The sequence below is a fragment of the Teleopsis dalmanni genome, chromosome 1, assembly GCF_002237135.1.
Source record: "Teleopsis dalmanni isolate 2A chromosome 1, ASM223713v2, whole genome shotgun sequence".
NCBI classification, from domain to species: Eukaryota; Metazoa; Arthropoda; class Insecta; order Diptera; family Diopsidae; genus Teleopsis; species Teleopsis dalmanni.
In genome coordinates this window covers 113,993,714-114,019,710 of record NC_051846.1, presented here as the reverse complement: position 1 = coordinate 114,019,710, position 25,997 = coordinate 113,993,714, and the positions used below count along the sequence as shown (strand labels likewise).

The following is a 25,997-nucleotide window of genomic DNA, read 5'->3' as shown; positions in this document are numbered from 1 at the left end:
ACGGTTTTCAAATGGTTCCAAATTGTTTCTTGTACAGTCTTTAGCTCATGAATAATCGAAACAGTGCTTACATGACTCGATAAGTCGGACTCGACAATTTTCACGATTTTTTCGAAATTTCTGACAATTGACCTTCCAGTGGATGGTGCATCCTTGTCATTGAAATTATGAAAATACCTTAACGGATTCGGCGAAACCAAAATTGCGCTTGATTGGCTGTTACAGTATCAGGACCATAAACACTATTCGTCTAAAATGTAAAAATCTGGGGTCGATTCCTCAACTGTGAAAAAAATGTTGTGTACACGGAAACCAAAAACTCATTTCTCACCGCAGTTTACGCTTTCTTGTAAAATGCTACTCCTCAAGTTCTAGTGAGTTTTTCGTGTTGAATGTAAAATAAAGACGTGCTGAATGCATGTTTGTTAGTTGTCAGTGAAGAAACCTGTATGTACACTGAATAAACTCAGTTATTAAAAAAAAATAGGTAGACAAAATGGCACACATTATACAAATTATAATGCAATTTTATAATAATTATCATATTAAAATTTTGCTATCGTTCACCCAAAATTTCCCATGTTTTTTAAAAACTAACGACCAAATTTACGGTGAATAAAATTTTACAAAAGTGTTCACTTTTTGACAGATACAAATAACTAAAAACATATATTGCGAAAATAATGGATTTCTTTTTAGTACACCTAATATAAGCTTCCACATTCCTACACATTCCGCATTTGTGGCGATTATATAGACCAACGTCATCTTTTGAACTTTTCATTAATGGAAATGCTTAAAACATTAGAAAGAATTTTGTAAAGCCTGGGGCAAAGCCTTATGTAAAGCCTTTTAACAAGCGCGAGTCATAAATCCAACAACATACCTATAAATGCATACTATGTGCTTTCGTTTATCAGGTTATATACCTGAAATCTTCAACTGTGTACGAATTTGTTTATAAATAAGTAGCAGCTAAAAATATTGACCCAAACGAAAACATTTAACGAAAATAAATTAGTAATGTATATAAGTATGTTTGTGCATACTTTCAATGCTTTAAGCAATTAATCAAGAACGACGAACCGAGCTTCCAGAGCTTGTGGACTACATACATATGTTCGTAAAACAACAATGTTCAAAAACAAAGCCTCACATACACTCTGGAAGCAAAAGACGTTTAAAATCTGTTTTGTTACAATTTTTTCGAGGTTTTCTTATCGGGGCAGGCACTTTCAGTGCTCGCTTCGGAGCCCACGTCTTTTAATGCACAAGAAAAACCGATAAAACTGGGAATGGAAATGAAGCTTTCAGTAAACAACACTACCCAATACCAAACAAGAGTATAAATAATTCTTTTAGTATTTATACTCAAAACACAAACATTTCGAAATTGTTTACACAAAGTGAATATTTTTAAAGAAATTTGGCTTCCATTAAAATGTAGTGAGGTCACAAAGTGCCAATTTCACAAGCAAATGAAGCATTTGAGAATTCTGAGGGTACCGATGAAGGAAATGAAATTTCGTAAGAGACTTTCTATATACAATTCTATTTTGTTATCTCTCATGCACACAATTTAATCTTTTAATCATCATTTAATCATCATTTAATTCATTTGTTTGATTCATCAATACACCCCAAACTGTTTTAATTAATTGTTTCAATTAACTGTTTTTTATTAATAAAGCTGAATCGCAAAAATAATACCCAACCATAATTTATGATAAATATTTAATTAATTCTATAAGTTTTTCAAAGCTCTTTACACACAGTTCTTACAATAATTGTGGAAAGCTATGTGGTTCCAACGTGATCAAAGTTTTTATTAGTTTAGTATTATTTAAGGTTTCTATACTGTGTGATCTAGAACTGACAAATAGTATTAGGTAAATCTTGTTAATTTAGTACAATTTGTTCAGTCGCTGATTTATCTCAAAATTGTATCAAAATTGCATCAGTCACAAACTCATTTATAAAATTTGCCGTCCATTTTGTTAATATCGGTCAAACTTTATATCATTCACAAGGCACCTTTAATATAACTAACGTGAAGTGAAGAATGCCCTATCAAAGATTATTGACCACATCCATACTTCTGTTTCTTAATTTTTTGAAGTTGTTGTGAAAGAAACCTTCAAATTCAGTATAGCAATCCTCTTCTTCAAGAAACTAACTTAGATACTACAAATACTAATATATACTTGTGTCTATTGTAAATACATATGAACATATTATATACTTTAAGTGGTCCAACACGTAACACGTTAATGGTCCAAATATTTCTTATACTCGTATAAATGCTTGCTCACTATAAAATAGCTGAAACAGAGCACCACTGTTCACTGCTTTAGTTACGTCCGACTTATTATTTGAAAATATCGCAGTAGTGTAAGTGGTGATTTCCCAATCAATTGCAACTTGTTTAGGATATGACAAAATATTTCACTTCTATGAAGATCAGTCAACTCCTAACTTGCAATCATATAAAGGTGGACGAAATAGTTTCGGTTTTTGCAACGAAATGAATTACGAGTATTACAGCAATGTATTTATCGTCAATAAACTAAACATCAATGATGCTGTTATAGATCGAATGTTGTCCCTAATTTTGGCTAAGGCTTCACTATGCATTTTTAAACCAGTACCTATGACAATATGTTTCCAGTTCACAATTTGTAAGGAGAATGGGATATATCCTCAATAGAAAGTTGTTTATTAAGTTGCTGAACTTTGTAAGTTAGCTCTGTTCTAACATATAGACAGTGCTTTGTAGGTGATTTAAGAGAAAGTGCCATAAAAAGGGTTATGATTATTGATGAGGATGACTGTGAAATGATTGCTTATGATGGGAATGACACTGTTATTAATCTGGTTGAAGTTCTGATTTTCGATTGGAAAATTCTTTGTTCGATATTTTAAATTCATATGACGAGAAAACTAATGTGAGGACTTCCACCATAGGTAGATGTGGAACGACAACACATCACTACACGAGTTTAACAAATATTTTTCTTTTGAAAATTTTGCCTTTCTTCACGAATTTATATATTCAATTGTTCTGTTAGGTTGAAGACGCGCTACCGAGCTTTTCTTGAAACTTCTCGTTCGTTTTTATGGTAGAAAATCCCTTTAAAGCTATACAGATTCTAATGCTTTTTTATCAGATTAAATGACACTGATAAGTATTTACTAGGAAATTGCGCAATGATATCAGAGTTTGAAATTATTAGTATAAAGATGTACTTTCGATTCTTAGCTAGAATAACTATGTTTATTTTAAAAATTATTTTGAAGAATGATTTATTATAAATCTAACTAGATTTTTTATATATATACCAATACGAGGTGAACATTTTATAAATATAATAGCAATTTTATTTAATTAATGATTATGTATGATTTTAAGTAACATGATTTTGAAGTCAATTTTGGTTTGAAATTTCATAGAATTCCATTATTTTAAATATGGGTGATCATGTGTGGTGATTTTCACCAATTATTTGTAGAGGCCGATCAAGGGTTGCGTGTAATATCACATAGTTGCGAAATATGGATGCACTTTCAAAACAAATTGAATTCGTCAAATTTTGAAAGAAGTTAGGCAATGGAGAAGTCATTCAATTCTGACTATTCGTTGACAATAACGCGCCATTGAAGGTAATACATATGATATAATAAATGAGATATATGGGTATATAAATGGGAACTGTTAAAAAAATGAAGATTTGATATACTAATGAAGATCGTGCTTTAATATGTAATTAGGCACTAAATTGCATTATAATTTTATTTTTTTCAAATAATTTGCGATAATAAAAGTAAGATCAACAATTATCCAGTGGATTTCTTGAATTCTTTCGCAGTCCGTGGTTCGCCACCACACGACTTAAAATTAAAAATAAATTGTTTTGTTATATTGATAAGAAACTTAAATATAAAACAAACATTATAGTTACTGGGACAAGAATGCGTGTCAAGGCGTTAGGGGTCGTTCAAGTACAATATTATGTAATGCGTAAGGGAGGGGTTGCTTTATTTGTGATGAAATGTGAGAGAGAGAGACGTAACGGAATGTGTTCACATATATTTTATTATCTCTTATTACATGATATATATTTGTATTTCACTTCCATATCGAATTAATATTTATTTTGTATTTTATTTTTAACTTTTAATTTTACAAATATCTCATAATTCAAATATTTTTAATATTTATCAAATTTCATGTGGGATTGTTTGTACTTTTTAAATATATTATTGCAAAATCAGATTTGTATTAATATTTTTTATTTTTTGAAAGGCGACAAAATATTTATTTAATTACATGAAATATAATTAAATAACTTAAATGTATCTACACACATTTTGTGGATACAAATAAAGTCCTAAAAACGAGAAATTCTAAATTTTTAGCACCCATTGACGACCCTACCCAGACGACCCCTACCCGTTAAATTAGATATATCCTAAAACAATATTGTCATTTGATTTTTAGAGAGCTCATTTTCTCTTCCTGTTCTTACGCATAAAGTTAAATTTTTTGACTGCTTCAGATTTCACATTTCTTATGAACGCGGATATTTTCGTTCGATTCGTAAATCACGAATAATTATTTATGAAAAACGTCTATTGACAAATGTTAATTACATTTCAAAATAACAACAATAAAATGGATAACTGTTCAAGAAAACAGAAAAAATTCTACTTTTTAACGAAGCTTTAAATAAGAGGAACAAATAACAATTCAGTCACAATTTTTGCTCCCGGATTGTAATTTCAACTGGATTTTGTAACAAAGTTAGTCAGAGGAGCCGAACTACGATCACTTGTGCTGTGTGCCAATTCTACAGCATTTTACTTTTTTATTAACATCCTAGAGATGTTAATAAATTTGTAAACTGACATATTTTTCGATACTTTCCGCATATTTGCTTGTATTTGGGAAAGTGATATATATTCTCACATAAATTTTAAATTTACCCTGAAATATTATGTACAAACAAATTTATATACATTTATTGCAATTTGCGTCTGTCTCCAACTCACACACAATATACTGCATTTGACAAATCAACATAATTAAAGGATGTCTTTCTCTAAAACGACATATGATCTGTTATGTGGATTTGATCCACATATTTATCAATTTAAGTTTGTCTTACAAACCAATAGATAAAGCAACAAAAACGGCTTATAATGTTGTTTATTTTAAATAATAAATAATCTAAACTTAATGTCAACCGGATGTTGTTTGAAAAGGACATTGTTGATCATTTAAGTATCCAAAGGGAAATTCCATTATTTCATTAAATACTTTTGTATAGATAAATTGTATTATTGATTATAAATACAAGGCACCGTATCTAATTACAATTATGAAAATATATGTGAAAAAAAGACAATAGAAGAAAAAATCCCAAGTGTCGGGACTTTCGTCCTTGTATCCCTTTTTGAACCTTTCTGCAAACAACAATAAAATGTAATTAAAAATAATACAATCCACTAAAAATAGCGATAACTGACAACATATTATTTCAACCTTAATAGAAAATTAGTTAAGTTAGTTGTAAGATAATTTTATATAAATAAAGAAACAACTTTCTAGAAAAGTTAGTAATTTTAAACTACTCAATCTGTGTGCATTTATTGTCGAGGGACATTAGGCATAACAGATCACTGGCTCCAGAGTTAACGTAAAAAAAAATTGCGATTTTCACTTTCGGTTGATGAATTTTTATGCTGTTAGCTGGTTTTGACATTTCCTCATAATCCACTTTTCATACCAGGCTTTATACCAGGCCTTGCCAGGCATACCAGAAGGCTTTATATCGCATTCTCTTGCGCAATGGCCTTCTTTGTGGCCAAAGAAGCACAAATTGCCTTTACAATTTTTTTTGTCTTCATTTTTATCTGATGTTGCTTTATACGCAGATTTATATGCATTATTTCATCGAGTGTTGTCTAAATGCGAATTCAAAATCGCCTCTTTATCGACTAGATAATTTGCAGACAGGATTTATAATCTTGGCTGTTATTAGCGGCTCACTTTGTTCAAGATCCATTTCTTTTCAGATTTTATGCTAGTGATGTTATCATTGCGATAAAGTCAATCATTCTTTTTTTCCTTTGCCGTCTTAGATGTAATAAATATCTTTAAAAATATTTTCACTGATTGATCCCTTTTCTCGGAGTGGACAACTTGTATTTTAGATAACATTTAAGCAGATATGTCGCAGTAAGTCAAATATTTGAGTTAGTCTACCTTCAGCTTCGACATTTTTTTCATGCGAAATTTTTGCATTGGTTGCAATTGTGGTGTCGGCCTAAAGAATATACTTACTCGAGAACATCACTATCGCTTCTATTTTACATATTGTAGAAGAGAAATTAAACTAATACGGCGTTTACATTGGCCGAAAATGGCTCATTTTGGTCAAAAATCGAAAATGAGTATCGAATGGCTCATTCTTGCATATAAAATTTCAAGCACAAAAATGAGCAATTTTCTCACATTCTGTATGACGTTCGAATGCATTCCACATACGTTCCAAATGCAAAGGAATCCATTGAACATACCCTAAATGAAAGCTCTTCATGGCATTTTGACAGTTTGAAAAAACTGTTTTTAACATATTTACAAAAAAAGGTAAACAAATGTTTGGTGGTTGCATTTTCTTGAAAACGATGCACTGCTTTTTAGAACTTTTACTTCCCAAAAAGTAATTAATCGAAGTTAAAAATATGTTTTAAGTTTCTAATGTAAGGTTTGAAGGCATATTTAACCTTCATGCAACATTTTTTTGGCACAGGCCAAAAATCAAATCAACACGCAAGTTGAAAAATCAGCTGTTGAAATGAGAACAAATGAAATAGAACGAATGTAAACACTTTCAAATGGCTCATTCAAAATGAGCCATTTTCGGCCAATGTAAACGCCATATAAGTTACATTTAAGCCTATGAATGAAAACATTAAACTATTCTACATTACACATCTTTCTGGTTGTCAACGTTTTAATTAAAAACCAAGTTACAAATTAAAAGAAATTAAATTATATCAGTTTCCTGTTATGTTCAAAGCATGTCTTTGGAGATTTTTCGCATTGAATCACTCTGCCGAAATCTGATATGGCAAGAAGGACTTTAACCAAGGATATGCTCTGAGTTATAGTTTAGGTTCCTACTAATGGTGTTGAGCATAAAGCAAAACATTGGAATTCGTTCATAAATACTTCAATCAGCTTCTTGAAACAAACAGATACAGTTTGTTGAGATCCTGAAATGCATTACAAAATCCTATATTCGTTTCTGTTGTAAGTCTTTTGTTATGCTAAATTCAAAGATCTTCTATTACAAATCTGCTTTATTTACTTTTAATTTCTGATACTTTTTATATCAATAAAATATTTTCGGAAAAACCCTTTAGTGCTTAAAACTAGGCCTTGGAAAAATATTACAGATATAGTTCACTCATATTGAACTTCTATTTAATACTGGATTCACACGAGAGTCTTGTTTGCAATTTTAGCTGTCAAAAGGTTTCATTTTGCATTAAAAGCAACAACAATTGACAGCCAAAATTAAAATCAAAACTCTCGTGTGAATTCAGTATAATTGTATTTCTTAGAACAATGGTTAAATGGTTTGGTTCAGAGAGTGCATGAAAATGAAAAACGCCGCTGTTGAAATACACTCAAGTATGACTGACGCCTCAGCTCGAATCGGGAACTGAACTGAAAACAGAAAATCTATTTTTAAACTTATTTATCGTCTCGGTATACAGGCTTATCGCTTAATTCGAACATTAAGAAATGTTTAGTTTGCTGCATTTGCTGCGTTTGTAAAGCGCGATTAAAGCGCTGGGAATGTAAACAATTTGCTACGTATTGGTAAGGGAAAATTACTTGATATGATCAAAAATAACTATCGTTTTATGTACATGTTATATATTAAATAATCTTATTAAAACAAAATAACGTTCAATTATTCCGCTAAATTACAACAATTTGGATTTGTGTTCTTCTTAAAATTTAGGTGAACCACGTTTATAAATGCAGTATATGAATGCGAGATTCCTATATAAAAATGTACAAATCTGAGTGAATTTGAATAAAACTTTTTCAGATATATTTGTTGTGAATACGCGATGCAAATCTAATTACCAGTCCAGAATTTAAGGTTAAAATAAGCACATAGACTCATTTCTTTGCGCTCTGGGCTACCGCTGATTATTGCTGTTTTCTGAAAACAACATCAGAAGGTGTAGTGAAGATGTGGGCATCAAAATAGATGCAAGCGATCCATAGGAGGTACTGTACGCTCTTGCGTTATTTATAGTATCATTTGAACTGACTTTGCTAAAAGACTGCTCATTATTAATAAACTATCGGGTGAACGTGATTATTGCGTTTAAAAAACAATGATTTTTATATAATGTAAGTCTGGTAACTCTAAGACTTTGAAAATGATTGGCACTCTTATGCAACGGTAACAATAAATTGATTCCGAACTTATAGAGAAAATCTGTCCTCCTCCATCTAATCGTAGCGCACATGCATAATCTTCAGAGTCTTATTAATTTATAGCCAATAGTAATTCAAATATTTGATTTATGTTTGATTTATGTTTCTAGTTTCATTTTGTTGTATTTTAAAATGGAGCTTCATGGATCAGGCTGTCTCATAGTTACCAGCAGAAGAATTCAATTGGAGGAATTACATAACGCTGTCAATGTAGCTGAAGTGTTCTTATTTTTATTTTTAGTTATATATGGTAAAGCTTATTAAAAAGCTTAGACTTATACGTGTGGGGTATATAATTCTCTGTTTCATATACAAACGCACGTGCAGCCTTGAGTTGAAATCAGTGCTCCATTTTCTGTCCTATAAGTGTTATGCGTAATAAACTAAATGCTTTTAAATAAGAACGTATTTGATTCAACCTCATATGTTTTAAATATTACATTTACATTTACTACAAAATTTCAAAACAAACTAACATAGATAATTTATTAATATTTTACAACAAATATACGTTGCAGTTAGTGATGGGTTAATGCTAGAATACTTCGAAGAGAATTGTATTTCAATAATATTAGCAGCATTTCATATATTAAATTTCCTTTCTTCACAGAAAATAACCGTGGTGTTTCAACAGAGTAATGCATAAACGCGGTAATTTGTCGCAATTGCCACTATTATGCTACTGCCCTACCACCTATTGCATTATTAAGATTTTGTCCATTTTACTTTTGTGTAGTCGTTAGACAATATCAACAGATCATAATGGGTATTGAAAATTTCGTACCTACAGTTGTCTTCATACCACTCAGAAGTCAAAGCCAGATACGCCATAATAATTTGTTGCTTAAATCGCTGCGGGTTCTGTATTAAAAAGGTTTGGGAAGTCTGTTATATGCTTGCAGCTTATTTCTAATAATTCCTCCGAAGGAGGAACCACACATCCAAAATCAGTAATTTGACAATGTGCCTATTTACACTATCATGAACGTAACATGAACATGAACTTGAAAACCGGTTACTTATAGATGAGAGAGGGAAAATTTTCTGCATTTCTTCAGCTTGACACGCATACATATGCAATGTTATGTTTATGTTTACCTTTTAATCACGGTTGCCACTTGAAAATTTTTTTCTGTACCAAAATTGGTTTAAAAAGGTACCATTTCTGTAAAAAAAGGTCCAAAATTTTTCTATTGTCTTTTTATAAGAAAATACAATTTATAGAAAATGTACAAAAAGTATAAAACAATACAATATCCACAATAAAGTTGGGTCGCCGAAAATGTACCATTTTTTGAACATGAGTACCAGAGTGCCAAACGGAAAAAAAAGTACCAATTTTGGTACTAAAGTACCATAAGTGGCAACCGTGCTTTTAATACTGAGTACTCTCAATTTCTGTGCTCTACACTACTACACACAAGCATTTTATACGTTTACACAAAACAAAACAAATTTCACGCTCATGAGAGTTCACGATAGTGTGTACTGAACTGACAGTTCATGTTGTCATCAAGTTCATATCACGTTCATGATAGTGTAGATAGGCCCAATACTTCCATAAAATATAAATTATTTTGATATTTTGAGGTTATTTTGAGATACGCGCGTATTTCAAAGCGGAATACGAGGAAATTAGTTTTTGAAACTAGAAGAGCAATATCACAGGCCATCGAAAATGTATGTGACTTCAGTAAATTAAAATAAGAATAAAGTAATGTTGATATTTACGTTTTTGATGATGAACATAAAAATTTGATGAAAATTTCGTTGAAAGGCAATGAAATTGTGAGACAATAAACTCATGGAATATAGAACCGATGGAAAAAATCAGTGAGCGAACTGCGACCACGATTAAAATCATTATACTAGCGTTTCACAGTGGATAGAGCTTCATTGCCAAATGTGGAAATAAGTTGATCGATGTACTTTTGTCTTGATGATGCATGTTGAAAGTCATAATGATTTATAGATTTTTGTCGCTTAAATGTGCTCATCCAAAAAGAAGTTTTCACAGAATGTCTGTATAAAGCAATGCAATATAAATACTTCACTGTATTAGATCCTAACAAAAACTACTAGCAAATACCGCTTCATGAAAACACTCTCAAATTAACACCAATCATAACTTGTGCCGTTTTACGAGTTAAAACATATCATCGTTCAAGTTTCCTCAGCAGGCCAGAGTTAAGACATATGATGCTGGTATTCAAAAATAATCCAACTGTATTCCAATTTCTATTGGCGGAAATTAAATAAAGGTTAATGAAAAAATATATGACTACATTCATGTAATATTGAACGGTAGTATTTCATGATGAGATAATATAAATTAAAATATCTTTTTGCATATTACAAAATAAGACATTACATATAAGTAAATGTGAGGTTTTTAAAGAAACTTTAACGTTCCTTAAGGTCAGGTGGCATAAGTCACTAACCGCTATGATAATTGTTACGATTGGATAAAAATTTGCGGTAGACAGATCTACAAGAAAATCCATATTGAAGAATAAAGTTTGAATTACCATCTCATCTAGTAATAACGGCATATCGTGTTAATGGAGATTACGAGTTTCATACTAATGCTAGTATATTACTCTAAGCAGATGTGTTAATGCAGAACTAGAGTGATCATTGAAAACCTATAGTTTGTTATAATAGAGCTCCTGGAACTGATATGAAGAAATTCCATAGATACAAGTTGCGTAATAGTTGAGGCGCTGGAAAGATTTAAGTAGTAGGTTTATGGTAGGGAAGTAAAATTAGTAACAGATTTTAAAGCCATAATGTAATGCAAAGTAATGTAAAAGAAAGAATTAAGACCACGAATTACACGATAGTCTTTGTGTATTCAAGATTTAGACCATAAAGTTGTGCATCGTTTAAGTGGAAAACTGGAAAGTGTAATCGCTTTCCAGAGAAATAAAGAGAACGACGACTGTATAGTGCAGTATTCGCATCTTTTTTGTAAGGTAGATCGGACGTATCATATAAGTACAGATAAAATATACAAACGACTGAAATTATATGTGAATATCAAATAAAATCATATAAAGCCCACACCTATTAACATGAACTACTAGATAGTTATCGTAAATTTATTCACTCAAGTCTGTCATTTAACGAGCTGCTAAATTACTCAGTCTCGAAAAATTACTCACATCAACGAGTACCTCCTCTCACTCACTCGAAAGTGGTTGCACAACCCCCATCTGACATCTTAGTCTCTGGCACCCTCTCAGACCTTATCCTGGCCTTAGGCCATATACCCCCCTAATACCTATCCCATTACCTCGATGAGTGGGGCTTTAGTCCCTCCATCATCCCCTCTACAACAGCGGAGCTCATGGCCTCAGTCACAGAGTCTACTACTACCACCCCCAAGCTGCGCAATAATCCCACCCCCTTCAGTATAACTCTATCTCCTTAAATTATGCCCATGCTTTCTGGCTTATATGATTTTAGTTTCGCCTAAATATTAAGTTTCTCGTTCTAATCTCACTCACTTGATTACTAAAATTGCAGCCTCCGCTGCACGAGGCTGCAATTTTCCATGCTCATTCCTAAGAGGTGATTAAAGTCTCACACTGTGGCTTTCAATGCTTTCCACCTACTTCACAAAAACAAAACACTCCTTTTAGACTGGGAACGAGCAAGCATAACTATTATAAAGTTTCGTCAATTTTGAGTTAAAGTATGGAATTTGCTTATAGTTTACCGGTAGACAGGTAAACTATACGCTCAAAATTTCACTTTGTTTTTATTATTGCAAATTGTCGAAAGAACAGTTACATATCTTTTTTGTTAGGAATGACACTAAACTGCAAAACATTTTTTGCGTTTTCTGAAAATGGACGAATTTCGAGTTGTACCTTTTTTGAAGAGGGTGTGCGACATGTTTCTAAATATACGTATATATCTAAATATGTTTATTTATTTCTATATCCGTCTTATAGTTAAGCAAATCGAGAACCAGTTCAAAATTTGCAATTATATTATTAAAAATATTTATAAATATTGAATTATTTATGTATATATAAAATATTTAAAAAAAAAACTAATTTAATAACAATTAAATTACAAATATTTAATTGTAGGTTATAATTTAACATCAGTTATTTAACATCAGCCAAATTTGAAGCTCAGAGTGTGTTTTAGATGAAAGATAAATATAAACGTTAATTGTATATTTTTTATTTATCATCATTATTTATCAAAATTAGTTATTGGTATAAAATAATATTAATTAAGTTTTATTAGCTTTTCATAATATTTTGTTGTAATATAATATCAATTGAGTATTGAGTAGATTGAGTAGATCAATTGAGTAATTGTAGATTTTCCATTTATGTAGTTTCAAAAATATTTCGGTTGTTTTAATTTTTTGCGACTGCCTCTCCATACTTAGTGTTTTTGAGCACATTTTTTCTGTAGATCAAGTAAAAACCTTTGATCGTACAACTAACATTAGATCTAAAAATTTAATTGACTGAATATTTATTACGAAAAATATTTACTAATTATACTCACCACGAAAATTGCTGGCGTGCGTGTGCACCCTACCATATCAACGATCTATTTTTTTTTTTGTGAAACGCAAATTTTTAAAGAAAGTATTGCTGAAAATCTAAAAATTGTGATTATTTCTCAAAGAGAAGGGATGGAAGCGAAAACATCGTTTAAATACATGCATGATTTTATTTTCTAATATATTTTCTAGTATATTTTTCAAGTATATATTTGTTTTTTTCTAGGACGTATTTAAAATAGTGTGGACTTGTTTGATGTGTAATAGCAAGCGATGACAACAATTGTTGACAACAATTGTTGATGTGTAATAAGCGCTTCAGTTATGATAGAAGAGGGCGGAGTTTCAATTATTTAAAGGATATTCTGACTGCTCAACATTAGTTGAAAATCCTGAATAGTTTGAAGATGACTATGGACAACATAGGATGTAGTTATTTGGTTTGAAGATACCCGTTTTGCTCCCTAAAGATTGTCTACAGGTGAATGCAAAATTAAATGGACGAAATCTTAATAATTTTTTTGGTGCCATGCCACCAATGTTTATTGGATAAAAATTTCATTAATATATTCATTAATATTATATATTAAAATATATTAATATTAAAATATTAAAATATATTAATTCATTAATATATTTTGATTTCGGATTGAAATATCTTGGCTACTCTCTTACGATAAATTTATATTGTAATAATAAATAATAATAAAATATAAAATTTAAATTTACCGAAAGTTTAAAATTTAATTTACGATGTAGTTTTGTGATTCTATATAATAATGTTAAAGTTTTTTAACATATAACTTTAAGTTTGATACTTGCTTTATAAACAAATCATTTAGATAATCTTGATACTACTTTGGCATCCTCACAGTAGTAATAATGGGTACGTAATCATACAGTTCGCATACCAACACATTCAAACATGTCCTATTTTTAAAAATAAGTTTGGTTTCATAGACGCATAAACAATCCGTTTCTAAACAGTTATAAATCTGCTGAGTTTGTTGTATTATGAATTAGAGAGCAACTCCATTCATAATTACTCTCTTCTGTACTCTTCTGTACATATATGGTGTAGCTGATATCAGCCATACTCCTCACAGTAGTAATAATGGGTACGTAATCAACAGTTCCTACCAACACATTCAAACATGTCCTATTTTTAAAAATAAGTTTGGTTTCATAGACGCATAAACAATCCGTTTCTAAACAGTTATAAATCTGCTGAGTTTGTTGTATTATGAATTAGAGAGCAACTCCATTCATAATTACTCTCTTCTGTACTCTTCTGTACATATATGGTGTAGCTGATATCAGCCATACCATAGAAAAATTTGCGTCCATCTTAATTCTATTCTATAATATTTATATTCAATGCTTGTAGTGATGATTGCCACATTGGAATGTGTCGAAACAACATTTACTAAGGGAAAGCACCCTCTTACTTTTAAACTTGTTGCATTAATTTTGTATGTATTTTGTATTATAAATATGACTGCATTTACTAAGGGAAAGCACCCTCTTACTTTTAAACTTGTTGCATTAATTTTGTATGTATTTTGTATTATAAATATGACTAAACCCTACATGTTTATCGAGAATACCAGAGTTAATGATTTAAAAACAATAGTATGAACATGCTAAAATATATATCTCAGAACTGGTAAAAAGGCAGAGTGTCAGCAACTTGTACTTAACGTAAGGGTAAATTTAATTAAAAAAAATAGGATAAAATTTCAAAAAAAATGCACTCAGCGAATGAAGTCAATGGCTGTCAGTAATCATTTTGCGCAATTAGTTTCAACATTTTATTATAGACCTGAGTTTTATAAAGAAATATGAGAGCATGTGTCTATATTTTAGCTTCAAGCTATTGCTGTCGCGTGTACAGCAATATACACAAGTACAAACTACAATGCCTCTGTGACGATAGTGGGGTGGGTGCCCTTATCTATAGACTTTTACTTTCTCAACAAGTGATAATTTGTTTGAAATTATTTTTAGTTTACTGATTCGGAATTGTTGAAAGAGTGAGTAAATAATTTGTTTTTGTTTCCATCCACACCCGAATACGTGGCTGCGTTCGGTTATCACTCTGATTTCTCTTGTCACGATTGACCATGGGTGCTTTAAGCAGTTGCTGTTCAATCACACTGTCACTAATGGCAGCATCAAGTCTAAGTAGAATCGGGCGCTGATTTGTGCGCTGAAATCTAGAAATAAACTTGACTTCAGACTGATCGAGCAGCGATTGAACGCTTCTTTCTCTTTTGGCTGTGAAACTACAAGCAACAATAATTTTTCTAAGTGCGGTACAAATAAATAAATAGAATTGAAATCCTATTTAAACTTTTAAACACTTTTGAAGTAAAAAATTAAAACTTGCAAACTACACATTTATAAACAAGTTATTTTCAATATTATTTAAATAAGCATGCAACCTCAAACTGAAACTGAATACATATATATATAACAAAAAAAGCAAATATGAGCACTTTATTTCGTTGTAAAAACTATTTAAAAATGTTATAAAACTTGAAGACGTAGTGAAATCAAACAAGATCAAATCTTACCAAACCTGCCCAATCTAAAAATACACAAACTACAATATTTTACTAATGTTTGTCAGACAACAAATGTATAAAAAAAGGAATTCCAAAAATGTATGTATATACGAAGTAGTTATGTAGTTATAGTGAACCGAAAAGACACCAGCAGATAAAAATAAACAAAAACAAAACAAACATCTTACCGTATCGCCAAGATAAAGTGGTCGCCAATGGAAATACTTGTAACATATCTAACGTTAGCATACTGAGACTAAAAATAGCAACCTAAACAAAAGCAACAAAACTGAAAAGCTATTTGAAAGAAATAAACCTAAAAATAAATGAACCACGTACCAACAAACACGTATCCACCAATCTGAGTATCCATCTATCTATATTTCTATATATTTGCTTGCAAGATAACCCGTATTTCTGTGTAAATGGTATTATTTAATTTGACCTGTTTTTGCGATTCTGATTAATGTTTTTCACGTCTTTTAATTACTAAAGAAGCCAAAAAATAGGAGCCACGCGCAAAAGCTGAGCAATTGTTTAAAAATCAGATTAAACATTAAAAACAAAGAGCAAAACAAATAAACATATAAACATATAAACAAATAAACAAATAAGAGCTTCCGACAAGCTAGACATCATCAAACTTCCACAACAACAACTGAAAATGTAGTAGTCATCATTAAAGTATGCTTACTATAAAAAATAACAAAAACACTTTTCTTGCCCAGAGCTGTGCTGGCCGTCGTCCATCTGTGGTCGGTAAGCCAAGAGATTAGAAGCAAAGTTTCATGCTCGCATAAAACAAATATCCTCCAACGCAAGCAGCAGGAAAGAAGAACTTTACGCGTTGCTTCATGCGAATCATTATCCTATCTTCTGGGTTTTTACATTCGGAATTCACTAATAATGATACTAACGCTTCGAGTTGTGTTATTGAATATATTTTAAATTTAAGAAATTAATTAAAACAAACGAAAAAAATTAAAATTAAAATTAAAATTAATAAAAATTGTGATTTGATGCCGACATCGTTAGTCGAAGCAATAATTAAAAGTTCCTGAATGTGATGTGATGTTTCCGTAATATTATAAATTTATACAATAACCACTAATTACTTTATATGTTTTTAACAAAATATATTAATTCAACTAAACTGAAAGTGATATCAATAATTAGAAGAACCCAGAAAGCACAGAAAAATACTAGACACAAACTGTGACCTTAAGAACATTCGCTCGTGAAAATTATGTGCAAAGAGCTTCCTCTAATCAGAATCGAGATTTTATTCAAAACAAATAGAAGCAAAGGTAAGGGAAAAAATTATTTAAAAAATTAATTTCTACTTAAACCATATTTAAAATATTCCGCACTTAAGTCTTATGGCAAAATAATAAAATTTAGATATATAGATATTTGGACTGTTACTAGGTAGTAGTCTTTGGACAACTTAATTTCTGAGGAAAATGAAAACAGTTTCATCTTCGAATTCTCGAATATTCGAATTTTCGAATTTTGAAACTAATAATATAGTAAAATCGCATTTCCAAAATAAGTGGAATAGCCAAAGAATTCTAATCTTTTTTTTGGGAATTTTTCAGTAAACTCAAAAGTTCCTGATGTATGTACGTTTTACAAGTAGATATAAAAAATAACGATATGCTAATTCATACAATAGATGTACATATATGTAGGTACAATTAAAGTTACTTCGAACAAAAGTTATATATAAATTCCAATCTCATGCATAGCCATACTTCACATAGGATAAATAGTCTTAAAATATATACAAGGTTTCTTAAATAAACGTAAGAAAGTACAATCATAATTGAGATTTTGATTAGATTGCCATTTCATTATATTGCTTGAAACTTTCCATTATGTGTGACTTACAAAACTATTTAAACGTACTCCATTGAATAACTTACTGTAGTAAAGTCTTTTGATGTAGTTTTCGACCTCTTGTTTGAGTTTGGGGATTGTTCACATAAACATGATCGTTTGTGTAATTCTAAAAAAAAGTTCAATGCTCACATATTGCATGATCTTTCACCAAAATGCTGGGAAATTTCCAGCGACACAGAGCCAAAACAGGACAAATAACGTGGTTTATGGCTTATTGTACTGCCTGCCTTGTACTGCCATGTTTTTCAGATCCACGTTTTGAACTTTATGGCAAAATAAATTTGTAATAACGTGACTATAGCAAACAGAATTGATGGCTTATGCCACACATCTGTCATTTTCAGAACAGTACGAGTACAAACTCCTCCACATCAAATACCACAACATTCAATGCCTTTTTGTTGTTGCAATGGTCTTTCGAGAGATGCTTAAGCATATTTTCTGCCTCATATGCGTCAAGTTTTTTGTTGGCAGATTCACTAACCGCATAATGAGCCCCAATATCTTCAGAAAATTCTATGCGAAAACTCATCACTATTTTTACAGTAAATTTTCACAATATTAGCATTTTCACTGGTTATAAAACTTTGTGATATAGCAAACATTAACTGAAACATGTGATGTCTTGGAAGATAATACGGTTTGATAAGTGTTACTGAAACATGTATATGAAAATGTATAACCCTATTTATTTTTTCATCAAACTTGAACATTTAGTTCTACAACACCAAATATATTTGGATGTCCAAATTTACATATAAATTAGCTAGTGGTTCACTTAATTTTACAATTAAGGAGTTTTGTTGTTACATTTAATTTCGGATCAACATACTAATCATCCAAATCTCTAATGAATATAGTACAGCTTTATTCTAGATATGGCATATTTATTTCTATATCAAAATAAAGAAGGCTAGTAAAAATAAAGTAAAAAAAATCCAAAACGATAAGCGAAAAGCTGAGCGCATGCTGAATGAAATATTACATGGATTTGTACTAGAAAACATAATCGTGTTAGAGCACAGGCAGACCATAGGCCGCTATTAAGATTCTGGTAAGCGCACTACATGCGTTCTCTTCAAAAAAAAATTTGTCTTTATTTTGTTTTGAGCTACAGTCCGCTTACCCTGTGAGGGGCACAGTAATTCAAATATATGAGTTGTTTTTCTAACAATAACTATTTCGGAATAATTTGAAGATAAGAACTTACACAAGGAAATAAAATAATACCTCTGAAACTTCAAAATACATTTGATCAAAAAGTATTTTAAGAATATTTAGTTCGAACTGGTTAATAGGCTAGAAATTTATTAGCACAGCGGAAATATATGTAATATTAGAATTTGAAAATTTTATTGGCTATCATCAATGACAGCCAAGAACCCTTTATATATGATTATCAGTTACTGACAAACAAAAATTTTTATTTTGAAATTTAATCTCAGAATCGTCTTGTAGCATAAAAATGAAATATAAATAAGTATTGATATGATATAAATATCAAGAACTTTAACATTAGACTAAGAAAGGAAAAAGTTTTCATTAAATTTTTCTCGAATTGTATTCTATTATATTTAGCTCTGTTAAGTATTATGCTATAGTATTCATGAAAGCATATGTTTTTACATGTTTATATACTTTTTAGATGATGTCCTCAAGCTTACTTTTTGCACCCAAATTGTTGGGATTAATAGCGTTTCTTTTTGCGTTAGTTCTGCTAATTTATGGGCCAGTCACATCGGAAGCAAGTCCACTTATTGCAGATGATGGAACTAATATAGAATTTAAGCGATATTGCAGCAACACTCTCTCAGATGCCATTCGAATTATTTGCGGCGGACGATTTAATTCGCTTTCACGACAATTTCGTAAGTTCATTCATTATTTATTTTATTATTTTATTAAATTATTTGAAATTTTTTTAAAATGTTATAAGCAAAGAATTTTTTTAGGAAGTTCTATTCATGCCATCATTCGCTTAAACAGAATAAGCGAATGATGGATTACAGTATTTCGGTTTTGATGTTTTTCAGTACAATAGTTTCAAGGTTCCCTTTTTTATATTTTATATATATATGTGCATCCATTTATATAGATTAAATAAAACCGAATTAAAACTGTTTTGTCCTACTAAACGCTTGGCCTGCTTAATCCACTAGTACAATGTACCTCACTAAGACATTTGATTGGAATATCTATATTAAGCTGTTATAGAAAGTAAATAAAGTACGTGTATTTACTTTCGTTCATGTGTTATTTATTACTGACCGTTCTTTGCACTTGTGTTTACTCTTGTTTACAACCCCTTAAGTCGGATTAAAATAATATGTATGTAATTATATATTAACTGTTATACTTATATTTATTTACAACCTCTTGAGTCAATTATCTATTACGTATACTTATAATAATATTTATATAAATAAGTATATAATTGTAGTAATTCCAACCTTATTATTATTTATCTATATCATATTAGAAGCTTAGACTATCTAGATTAGTTTTGATCTGAATAGTTTTTTTCAAGTCACTTAAGATCTGCAGCGCCGTCTAGTCCACTGCTCTTCATAATATTTTCATGGAACGTATGTCATACTATATGCATCTATATTTCTTCACTTCAGTGTCAATATTAACTTCCACAACCGCCACAGTGTTCCATTAGAAATTTAACTTCCACAACCACTATAGTGTTTCACTAGAAATTTTCTATAGAATAGAATATTTAGATAAAAACTAGAGATAAAAATATTGTTATTTCTTTTCGTGGGCAAATTATTAACTCGTCAGAGGTTATCTAGGTTACCTAGCTTACTTCAGTAGTAATTTGAATTGTGTATGTTAATTACTGTGAAATAACAAAATATCATGAGCATTTTAAATCGTTTGTATCGTTTTCAAAAGGACACTTAAGTCTCCAGTTAACGTTGAAATATTTTCTGCACCCATTCAATGTTTACAACCAAGAGCAGCAGTTGGTGAATCCCAAAGTATTGTTCGGAGTTCCTTTTTATAGTTTTTTAATGGGCGCTATAGTATTTGATTGTGATTTTAGTTTTCTAAGTAAAAATATAAATTAGCTTTGTTAAAAGTTGTTCATAACTAATAAAAGGAGAAAAAAAAATCAGCAATAAACAGGTTGTTTCTTTGAAAGAAAAAAATTGTATAACTTTTTTCTAAGCACTAAATGAGCTAGAATTTATTTAAAATGAAAAACAATTTAATTCAGTTTAAAATAGTGTATCAATAAACAAAACTATAAAAGTTAAACATCGTAAATCAATCTGGAGTCCAACGATATGACAGCAATATTGATATCATGCACAACCCTACTATCTATTAAAATCTTCCCAACTAAATAATTTATATAACATATAATATGCATGTATATAGATATAAATATAAAAGTATATATATGCAATGTCAATACATATATATATATATGTATGAAATAAAAATAAAATAATACATTAAATAGAGTATATCAGGTTTGTCGAGATTTTTGGAACACTTTGAAACGTCATAGACCTCATAAAGTATATATATTCTAGAGTTCATTTCGTCTTTTGTCTGTCTGTTTGTCTTTCTCAACTATTTGAATAACTCTTTGCACACACACTTTTAGGAATCAGACTGTGATCATATGTCGGACTGGTCATAATCGGATATCCTATAACTGCCATTTAAACTAAACGATTGTTCATTTTGTTTGACGTACCCTTTTTCAGTTATCCGCGAAAATCTGTTATAATAGTTTTCTCCCAGCAACCCGTTACATTGTCCGCAAAATTCATATTTCTATTGTCAATCTATATAATACATTATGTCTAATGGAAGATAATACTAATACGAATATTTAAAGGTACCTACGTCATTTTTTTACAAACCGGATGGATGTTGGCAAAAAATGACCTCATGATCTCAAATTTGGCTGCAATTTTTTTATGAGCTCCTTTCATGAAATAAGAGGACCCGTATCTCGGAAAAAAATTTTGTAATTTTTAGATTTAGTTTTAAATTTTACTGCAAAATAAAAATTTTCAGGAAACCATTATTTTTGAAAATGTTTAATATTTTTTTTTCTCCCGCAGAACACATCAAACACATATCCACTGAATGATTTTTCAAAGAATATACTACAAATATTCTTATATTATATTTTTGATTTCGATTAGTAATAGAATTCTACATAAAACTCAAAAATTTCAGGTCGATATTGTCCTTAGTAGTACTTTTAAAACTTAATTTATCACACCAAACACATACACACGATTTTTCAGTAAAAAAAATAAAAAGGAATATGTCACACAAATTTTTCTTTTTTCCTTTTTATTCAGACTAATCAATAAATTTTACATAAAAAATAAATATTTCCAGTGTGATATTGTTTTTAGAAGTAATTTAAAAAAATTAATTTATCAGGCCTCCTTCACGTTACTCATACGCGTCATATTACCACCAAATCAATTTTCCAAGTAAAACGACAGAAAAATATTTAAAAAATGTTTAAAATGTTAAAGCTCCTATAAGAAACCTTTCGTTACGAAGTTGTTTTATAAAATTAAGACTTTAGTTTAAAACTGTATTATTAGAACCGCAAAGAAATTTGGAATATTAAGTAGTTGAATTCTGCATATTACCTTGACACAATGTCTGTCACTTTAATGCAACGTTGTATTTAATTTTTATATTGTAGTAAATATCTGTTTACGACTTTCGTCTTATAGTATGAAGGAATTACAATTGATAAAATAAAAAATAATTATTTTATTATTATGTTGAAGCTAGTTGAGTTAGTGTATTAATAGAAAAAAATATAAGAATCCTTCAATATTAAGATGAATCCGAAAGCTCAAGCAATCGGCAGCAACATAAATGAAGATGATCGTTTTAGGTGAAGACATCTAATCTAAAATAAAAGAAATTGCACCAAACTGAAAAACAACAACAAATTTATCAAAACGACTCAAATCGCGAAATTTCGCATTAAACACGCGAATGTAAAATAAGAGATATTGGAAGAAATATAATGGACACCATGTAAGCAAACCGGAAAGGCTTGCTTTTCCGAGAAATTCGAGAAATTCGAGATAGAAATTAGACTGTATTTTTCACTTTATAAAAAGATAATTTGTTACAATATCTAGAACTAAAAATTATAGCTATTAATATAAATTTTATGATTCTATGAAATTATTCGATAAAATACTAAATCGTCCGAAATCCTAATTAGCGAAACGATAAAATTACCCAAAACAAGATGATAATAGGGCATGTTCTACTAAAGGCGTTCCTACATTTAAATGTAGTAACATATGCAACTTAGGCAAAGTACCTATAATGCATGATGTAAATAGGCAGGCACAGATCTTCAAGACTATGAATAGTAGTAACATATGGTATATCAATATATGTTATGGAACATTGCTTTTAGTTTGACTGCTTATTATAACTGTTAAGTTAATTGCTTATTCAATAAATATTTTAACTGTAAATTAAATTATATTGTAGACCAGAGTGTTTTGCTATGTAAAGAAAAAATAGTCTTGAGCCATAATAGCCATAATATAGTTACTTACACTAATAAGGTATTGTTTAATTTAATGTATTTATTTATAAAAAAATTTGTACTGTTATTATATGAATAATATTATATAGTTTGAGAACTGAACAATTATGTTTAGTATAAATATATATTGTTCCTAGAGGGGGAAACAATATATAAATAAAAAGACATTGATTGTAAGTCACTAACTGATTTTATTTAAAATTTGCAAAGATATACAATAATTACTTAACTTAATTTATTATTTATTTCGTACAAACTGATTACCAAGCGGCAGGTGTACCGAATATTTACTTATGACTTAATTCTGACCTCTTTATTTTTTGTTGATTCGTCAACAAGAACAAAAAAGATATTTCTTGGAAGCATATATAATCCTATCCTGAAACTAATTTATGCTTCTGAAAAAGATGAAATAACTATATAAGATGGTTTACTTTCATCTTAGTGGGAGACACATGGAGCGTCTTTTGTAGAATTTAAAAGTCCTCTTTATGGGTCATTGTTTTCATTTATGTACATATTGTGAAATAATATTCCACTATTACAAGAACAATCAAAGAACGATTCATTTGTATGGATATAACACAAAGAAAGTGGGTACCTTACATTTAGGTTTTTCAAATTTTCATTGGTCATATCTTTCTTTTTTTTAATCTTTTTTTATACCTTTTAAAGGTATAAATTTGTGCAAACTATGGTATAATTTTTACATATGATTGAAAATGAAGCTAGAAGTCCTATATCGGTTGCTATTTGGCGTATGGCTAAAAACACCCGATTCAGAAAAATTAAACTGTTTTGAGATATATTTTGAAATTGGCTTATGTAACAAATTAAATAATGCTATCCAATGCCAGTAACTGTAACAAAATAAAGCTGTGGTTTATAAGCTCGTTCTAATTTAAGTACGGCAAGTGCTTTGGTTCACTAATTAAATAAAAAACTCACAAAAAAACAAAACAAAAAAAAAACCTGAAACTAAAGCACTGAAATTTTTTGCTACTTGTGGATAAACACGATTAATCATCGCTTCTAATTTGACAGACACGAGTTCTAAGCCTGGCGCTTGCACTCCAAACAAATCATATACGGACTATAAACTAATTAAATTCGATTATTTCCTAAGATCACTGATGATGAATACTTGGCAATACTCGAAACAGCGTTGTATGTTTTCCTTTCTTTCTTTGCTATTCGAAAACCCTCTAATATTAATATTTATTTTACATTGATTTATTCATTCATTATTTATTTATATATATTTAAGATATAAATTTAAAACTAAATAATTTTTTGTGCTAATGCAGCAATAGCTGCTATTATTTCAATCATGAAACAAGTTAAGTTTAGTAAATAATTATTTATGTATAAATAATATTAATAACGGACAAAAATCTTGCGGCTTTCCAAAACATTTGTATTAAGCAGCTGTATTTGATTTCACCACGAATGAAATACAACAAAATAACGAATTACCTCGAATTACAAATGACAACACTATTTTTGAAAGACTTTTGTGCTAGAATAGCTAAAATCTTACAAACGGTCTTCTGCTCGATCTTACAAAGATCTTATGAAACACTTTTAACGTTCTTTCCCAGAATTGTCGTGTTAGTTTGTCCAGTTTGTGTTAAAATCAAACGAAACTAACCCATGCTATAGATATGATTTTAATTATTCATATTTTCTATTTATTATTATGTTCAACAAAGAATAATTTTTATAAATTTTATTTTACAGCTGATAGCGTTGGTACGGGCACACTTAAGACCAGTACCCTTAAACGTCTTGTCCCAGATGATCATCATCGCCCATTAAACACGGGTCCTATTCATGAATGCTGCCGGCGCCCATGTGGTTACTCAGAATTAAAAATGTATTGTGCTCCCGAGTAGACACCCTGATACTACCACAGACATTAATTTAATGCAACTCGAATTATTGCATCGAAATATCAATCATCTCAATAACCGATCATTAACGAATTTATTTTATCAATACGACTAAGTTTGAGTAGTTTGACTAATTAAAGAATTAATCGTAAATATTAATAATTATACCTACGCTAACTATCATTATAATGTTTTTTGTAAGAATGCAAACAATATAAACTTTGTGATAAACGTGATTTATTTAAAACATTTTTAAAACAATTTATGGCATTATCAGTCTCTGTATTTATGTATATCAAATTTACAAATTTTATTTAAAAATTATTTATGTGCCAATAACATATGTTTCAAATTATGTAAAATTCAGAGTTAGAAAGACTCTTATTAAATATAATAAATAAGTTATAATTCATACGTATTTCGCAAATGTAATTTTTAATGAAATGCTTATTATATTAGTTCATTAAATTAAATTTTAATATAATTTTTGAATTAATGGTGAATATTTTTCTTATCTAAATAATTAATTTTTTCTATTATATTAGCTGCAAAAAATACCCGCAAGTCACGAAAGAAAACGTGAAGCAACAATAATGCTCTTTAAATCTTCTGAGTTAGATTTTATTTGCAAAAAATTTTACATCTTAAGATTTAGTGCAGCCAAATTCAGAAATGAATCTATTGTGAATGTTCATGGGAAATACGTTACAAAATGCTAGCCATCCGTTAAAATCATATGAACATGTTTTTTACTAATAAATTCAAATACATGAATAAATAAATTAGTTTATATATATATAAGATAAAAGTGCTGACCATTGCCCCACTAATATTAATTTTATTTTGATTTATTTAAATGAATTAATTTTAAGTGTTTACAATTTTTACATTTCATATTGTACACAACATAAAGAATATACTATAAAAAACAGCATTAACCATATTGTTGTGGATATGGAATTTATGTAAACTTAGAAATAGTTTTCTAAAAACGTTTCCAAACTGACGTAGA

The 25,997-nt window shown here is 29.8% G+C and overlaps 1 protein-coding gene across 2 annotated transcripts; it reads left to right on the top strand.

Moving 5' to 3' along the window:
* Positions 1-1,393: 1,393 nt before the first annotated feature.
* LOC119662469 (insulin-like peptide) lies at positions 1,394-25,262 on the top strand. Of its 2 annotated transcripts, none has more exons than XM_038072103.1 (3): positions 1,394-1,527; positions 19,170-19,392; positions 24,834-25,262. In XM_038072103.1, exons 2-3 carry the CDS (start codon positions 19,170-19,172, stop codon positions 24,986-24,988), a joined length of 378 nt encoding a protein of 125 aa, XP_037928031.1. In that variant the 5' UTR covers positions 1,394-1,527; the 3' UTR covers positions 24,989-25,262. The 2 variants fall into 2 exon arrangements, with proteins under 2 accessions (XP_037928031.1, XP_037928024.1); XM_038072096.1 differs by lacking the exon at positions 1,394-1,527 and adding an exon at positions 15,182-16,929.
* The last annotated feature ends 735 nt before the right edge of the window (positions 25,263-25,997 follow it).

Coding starts and splice junctions, on each gene's coding strand:
- LOC119662469 (XM_038072103.1), top strand. CDS start 19,170: ATGATGTCCTCAAGCTTACTTTTTGCACCCAAATTGTTGGGATTAATA. Junction 19,393..24,833: donor TTCGCTTTCACGACAATTTC/GTAAGTTCATTC, acceptor TTTATTTTACAG/CTGATAGCGTTGGTACGGGC.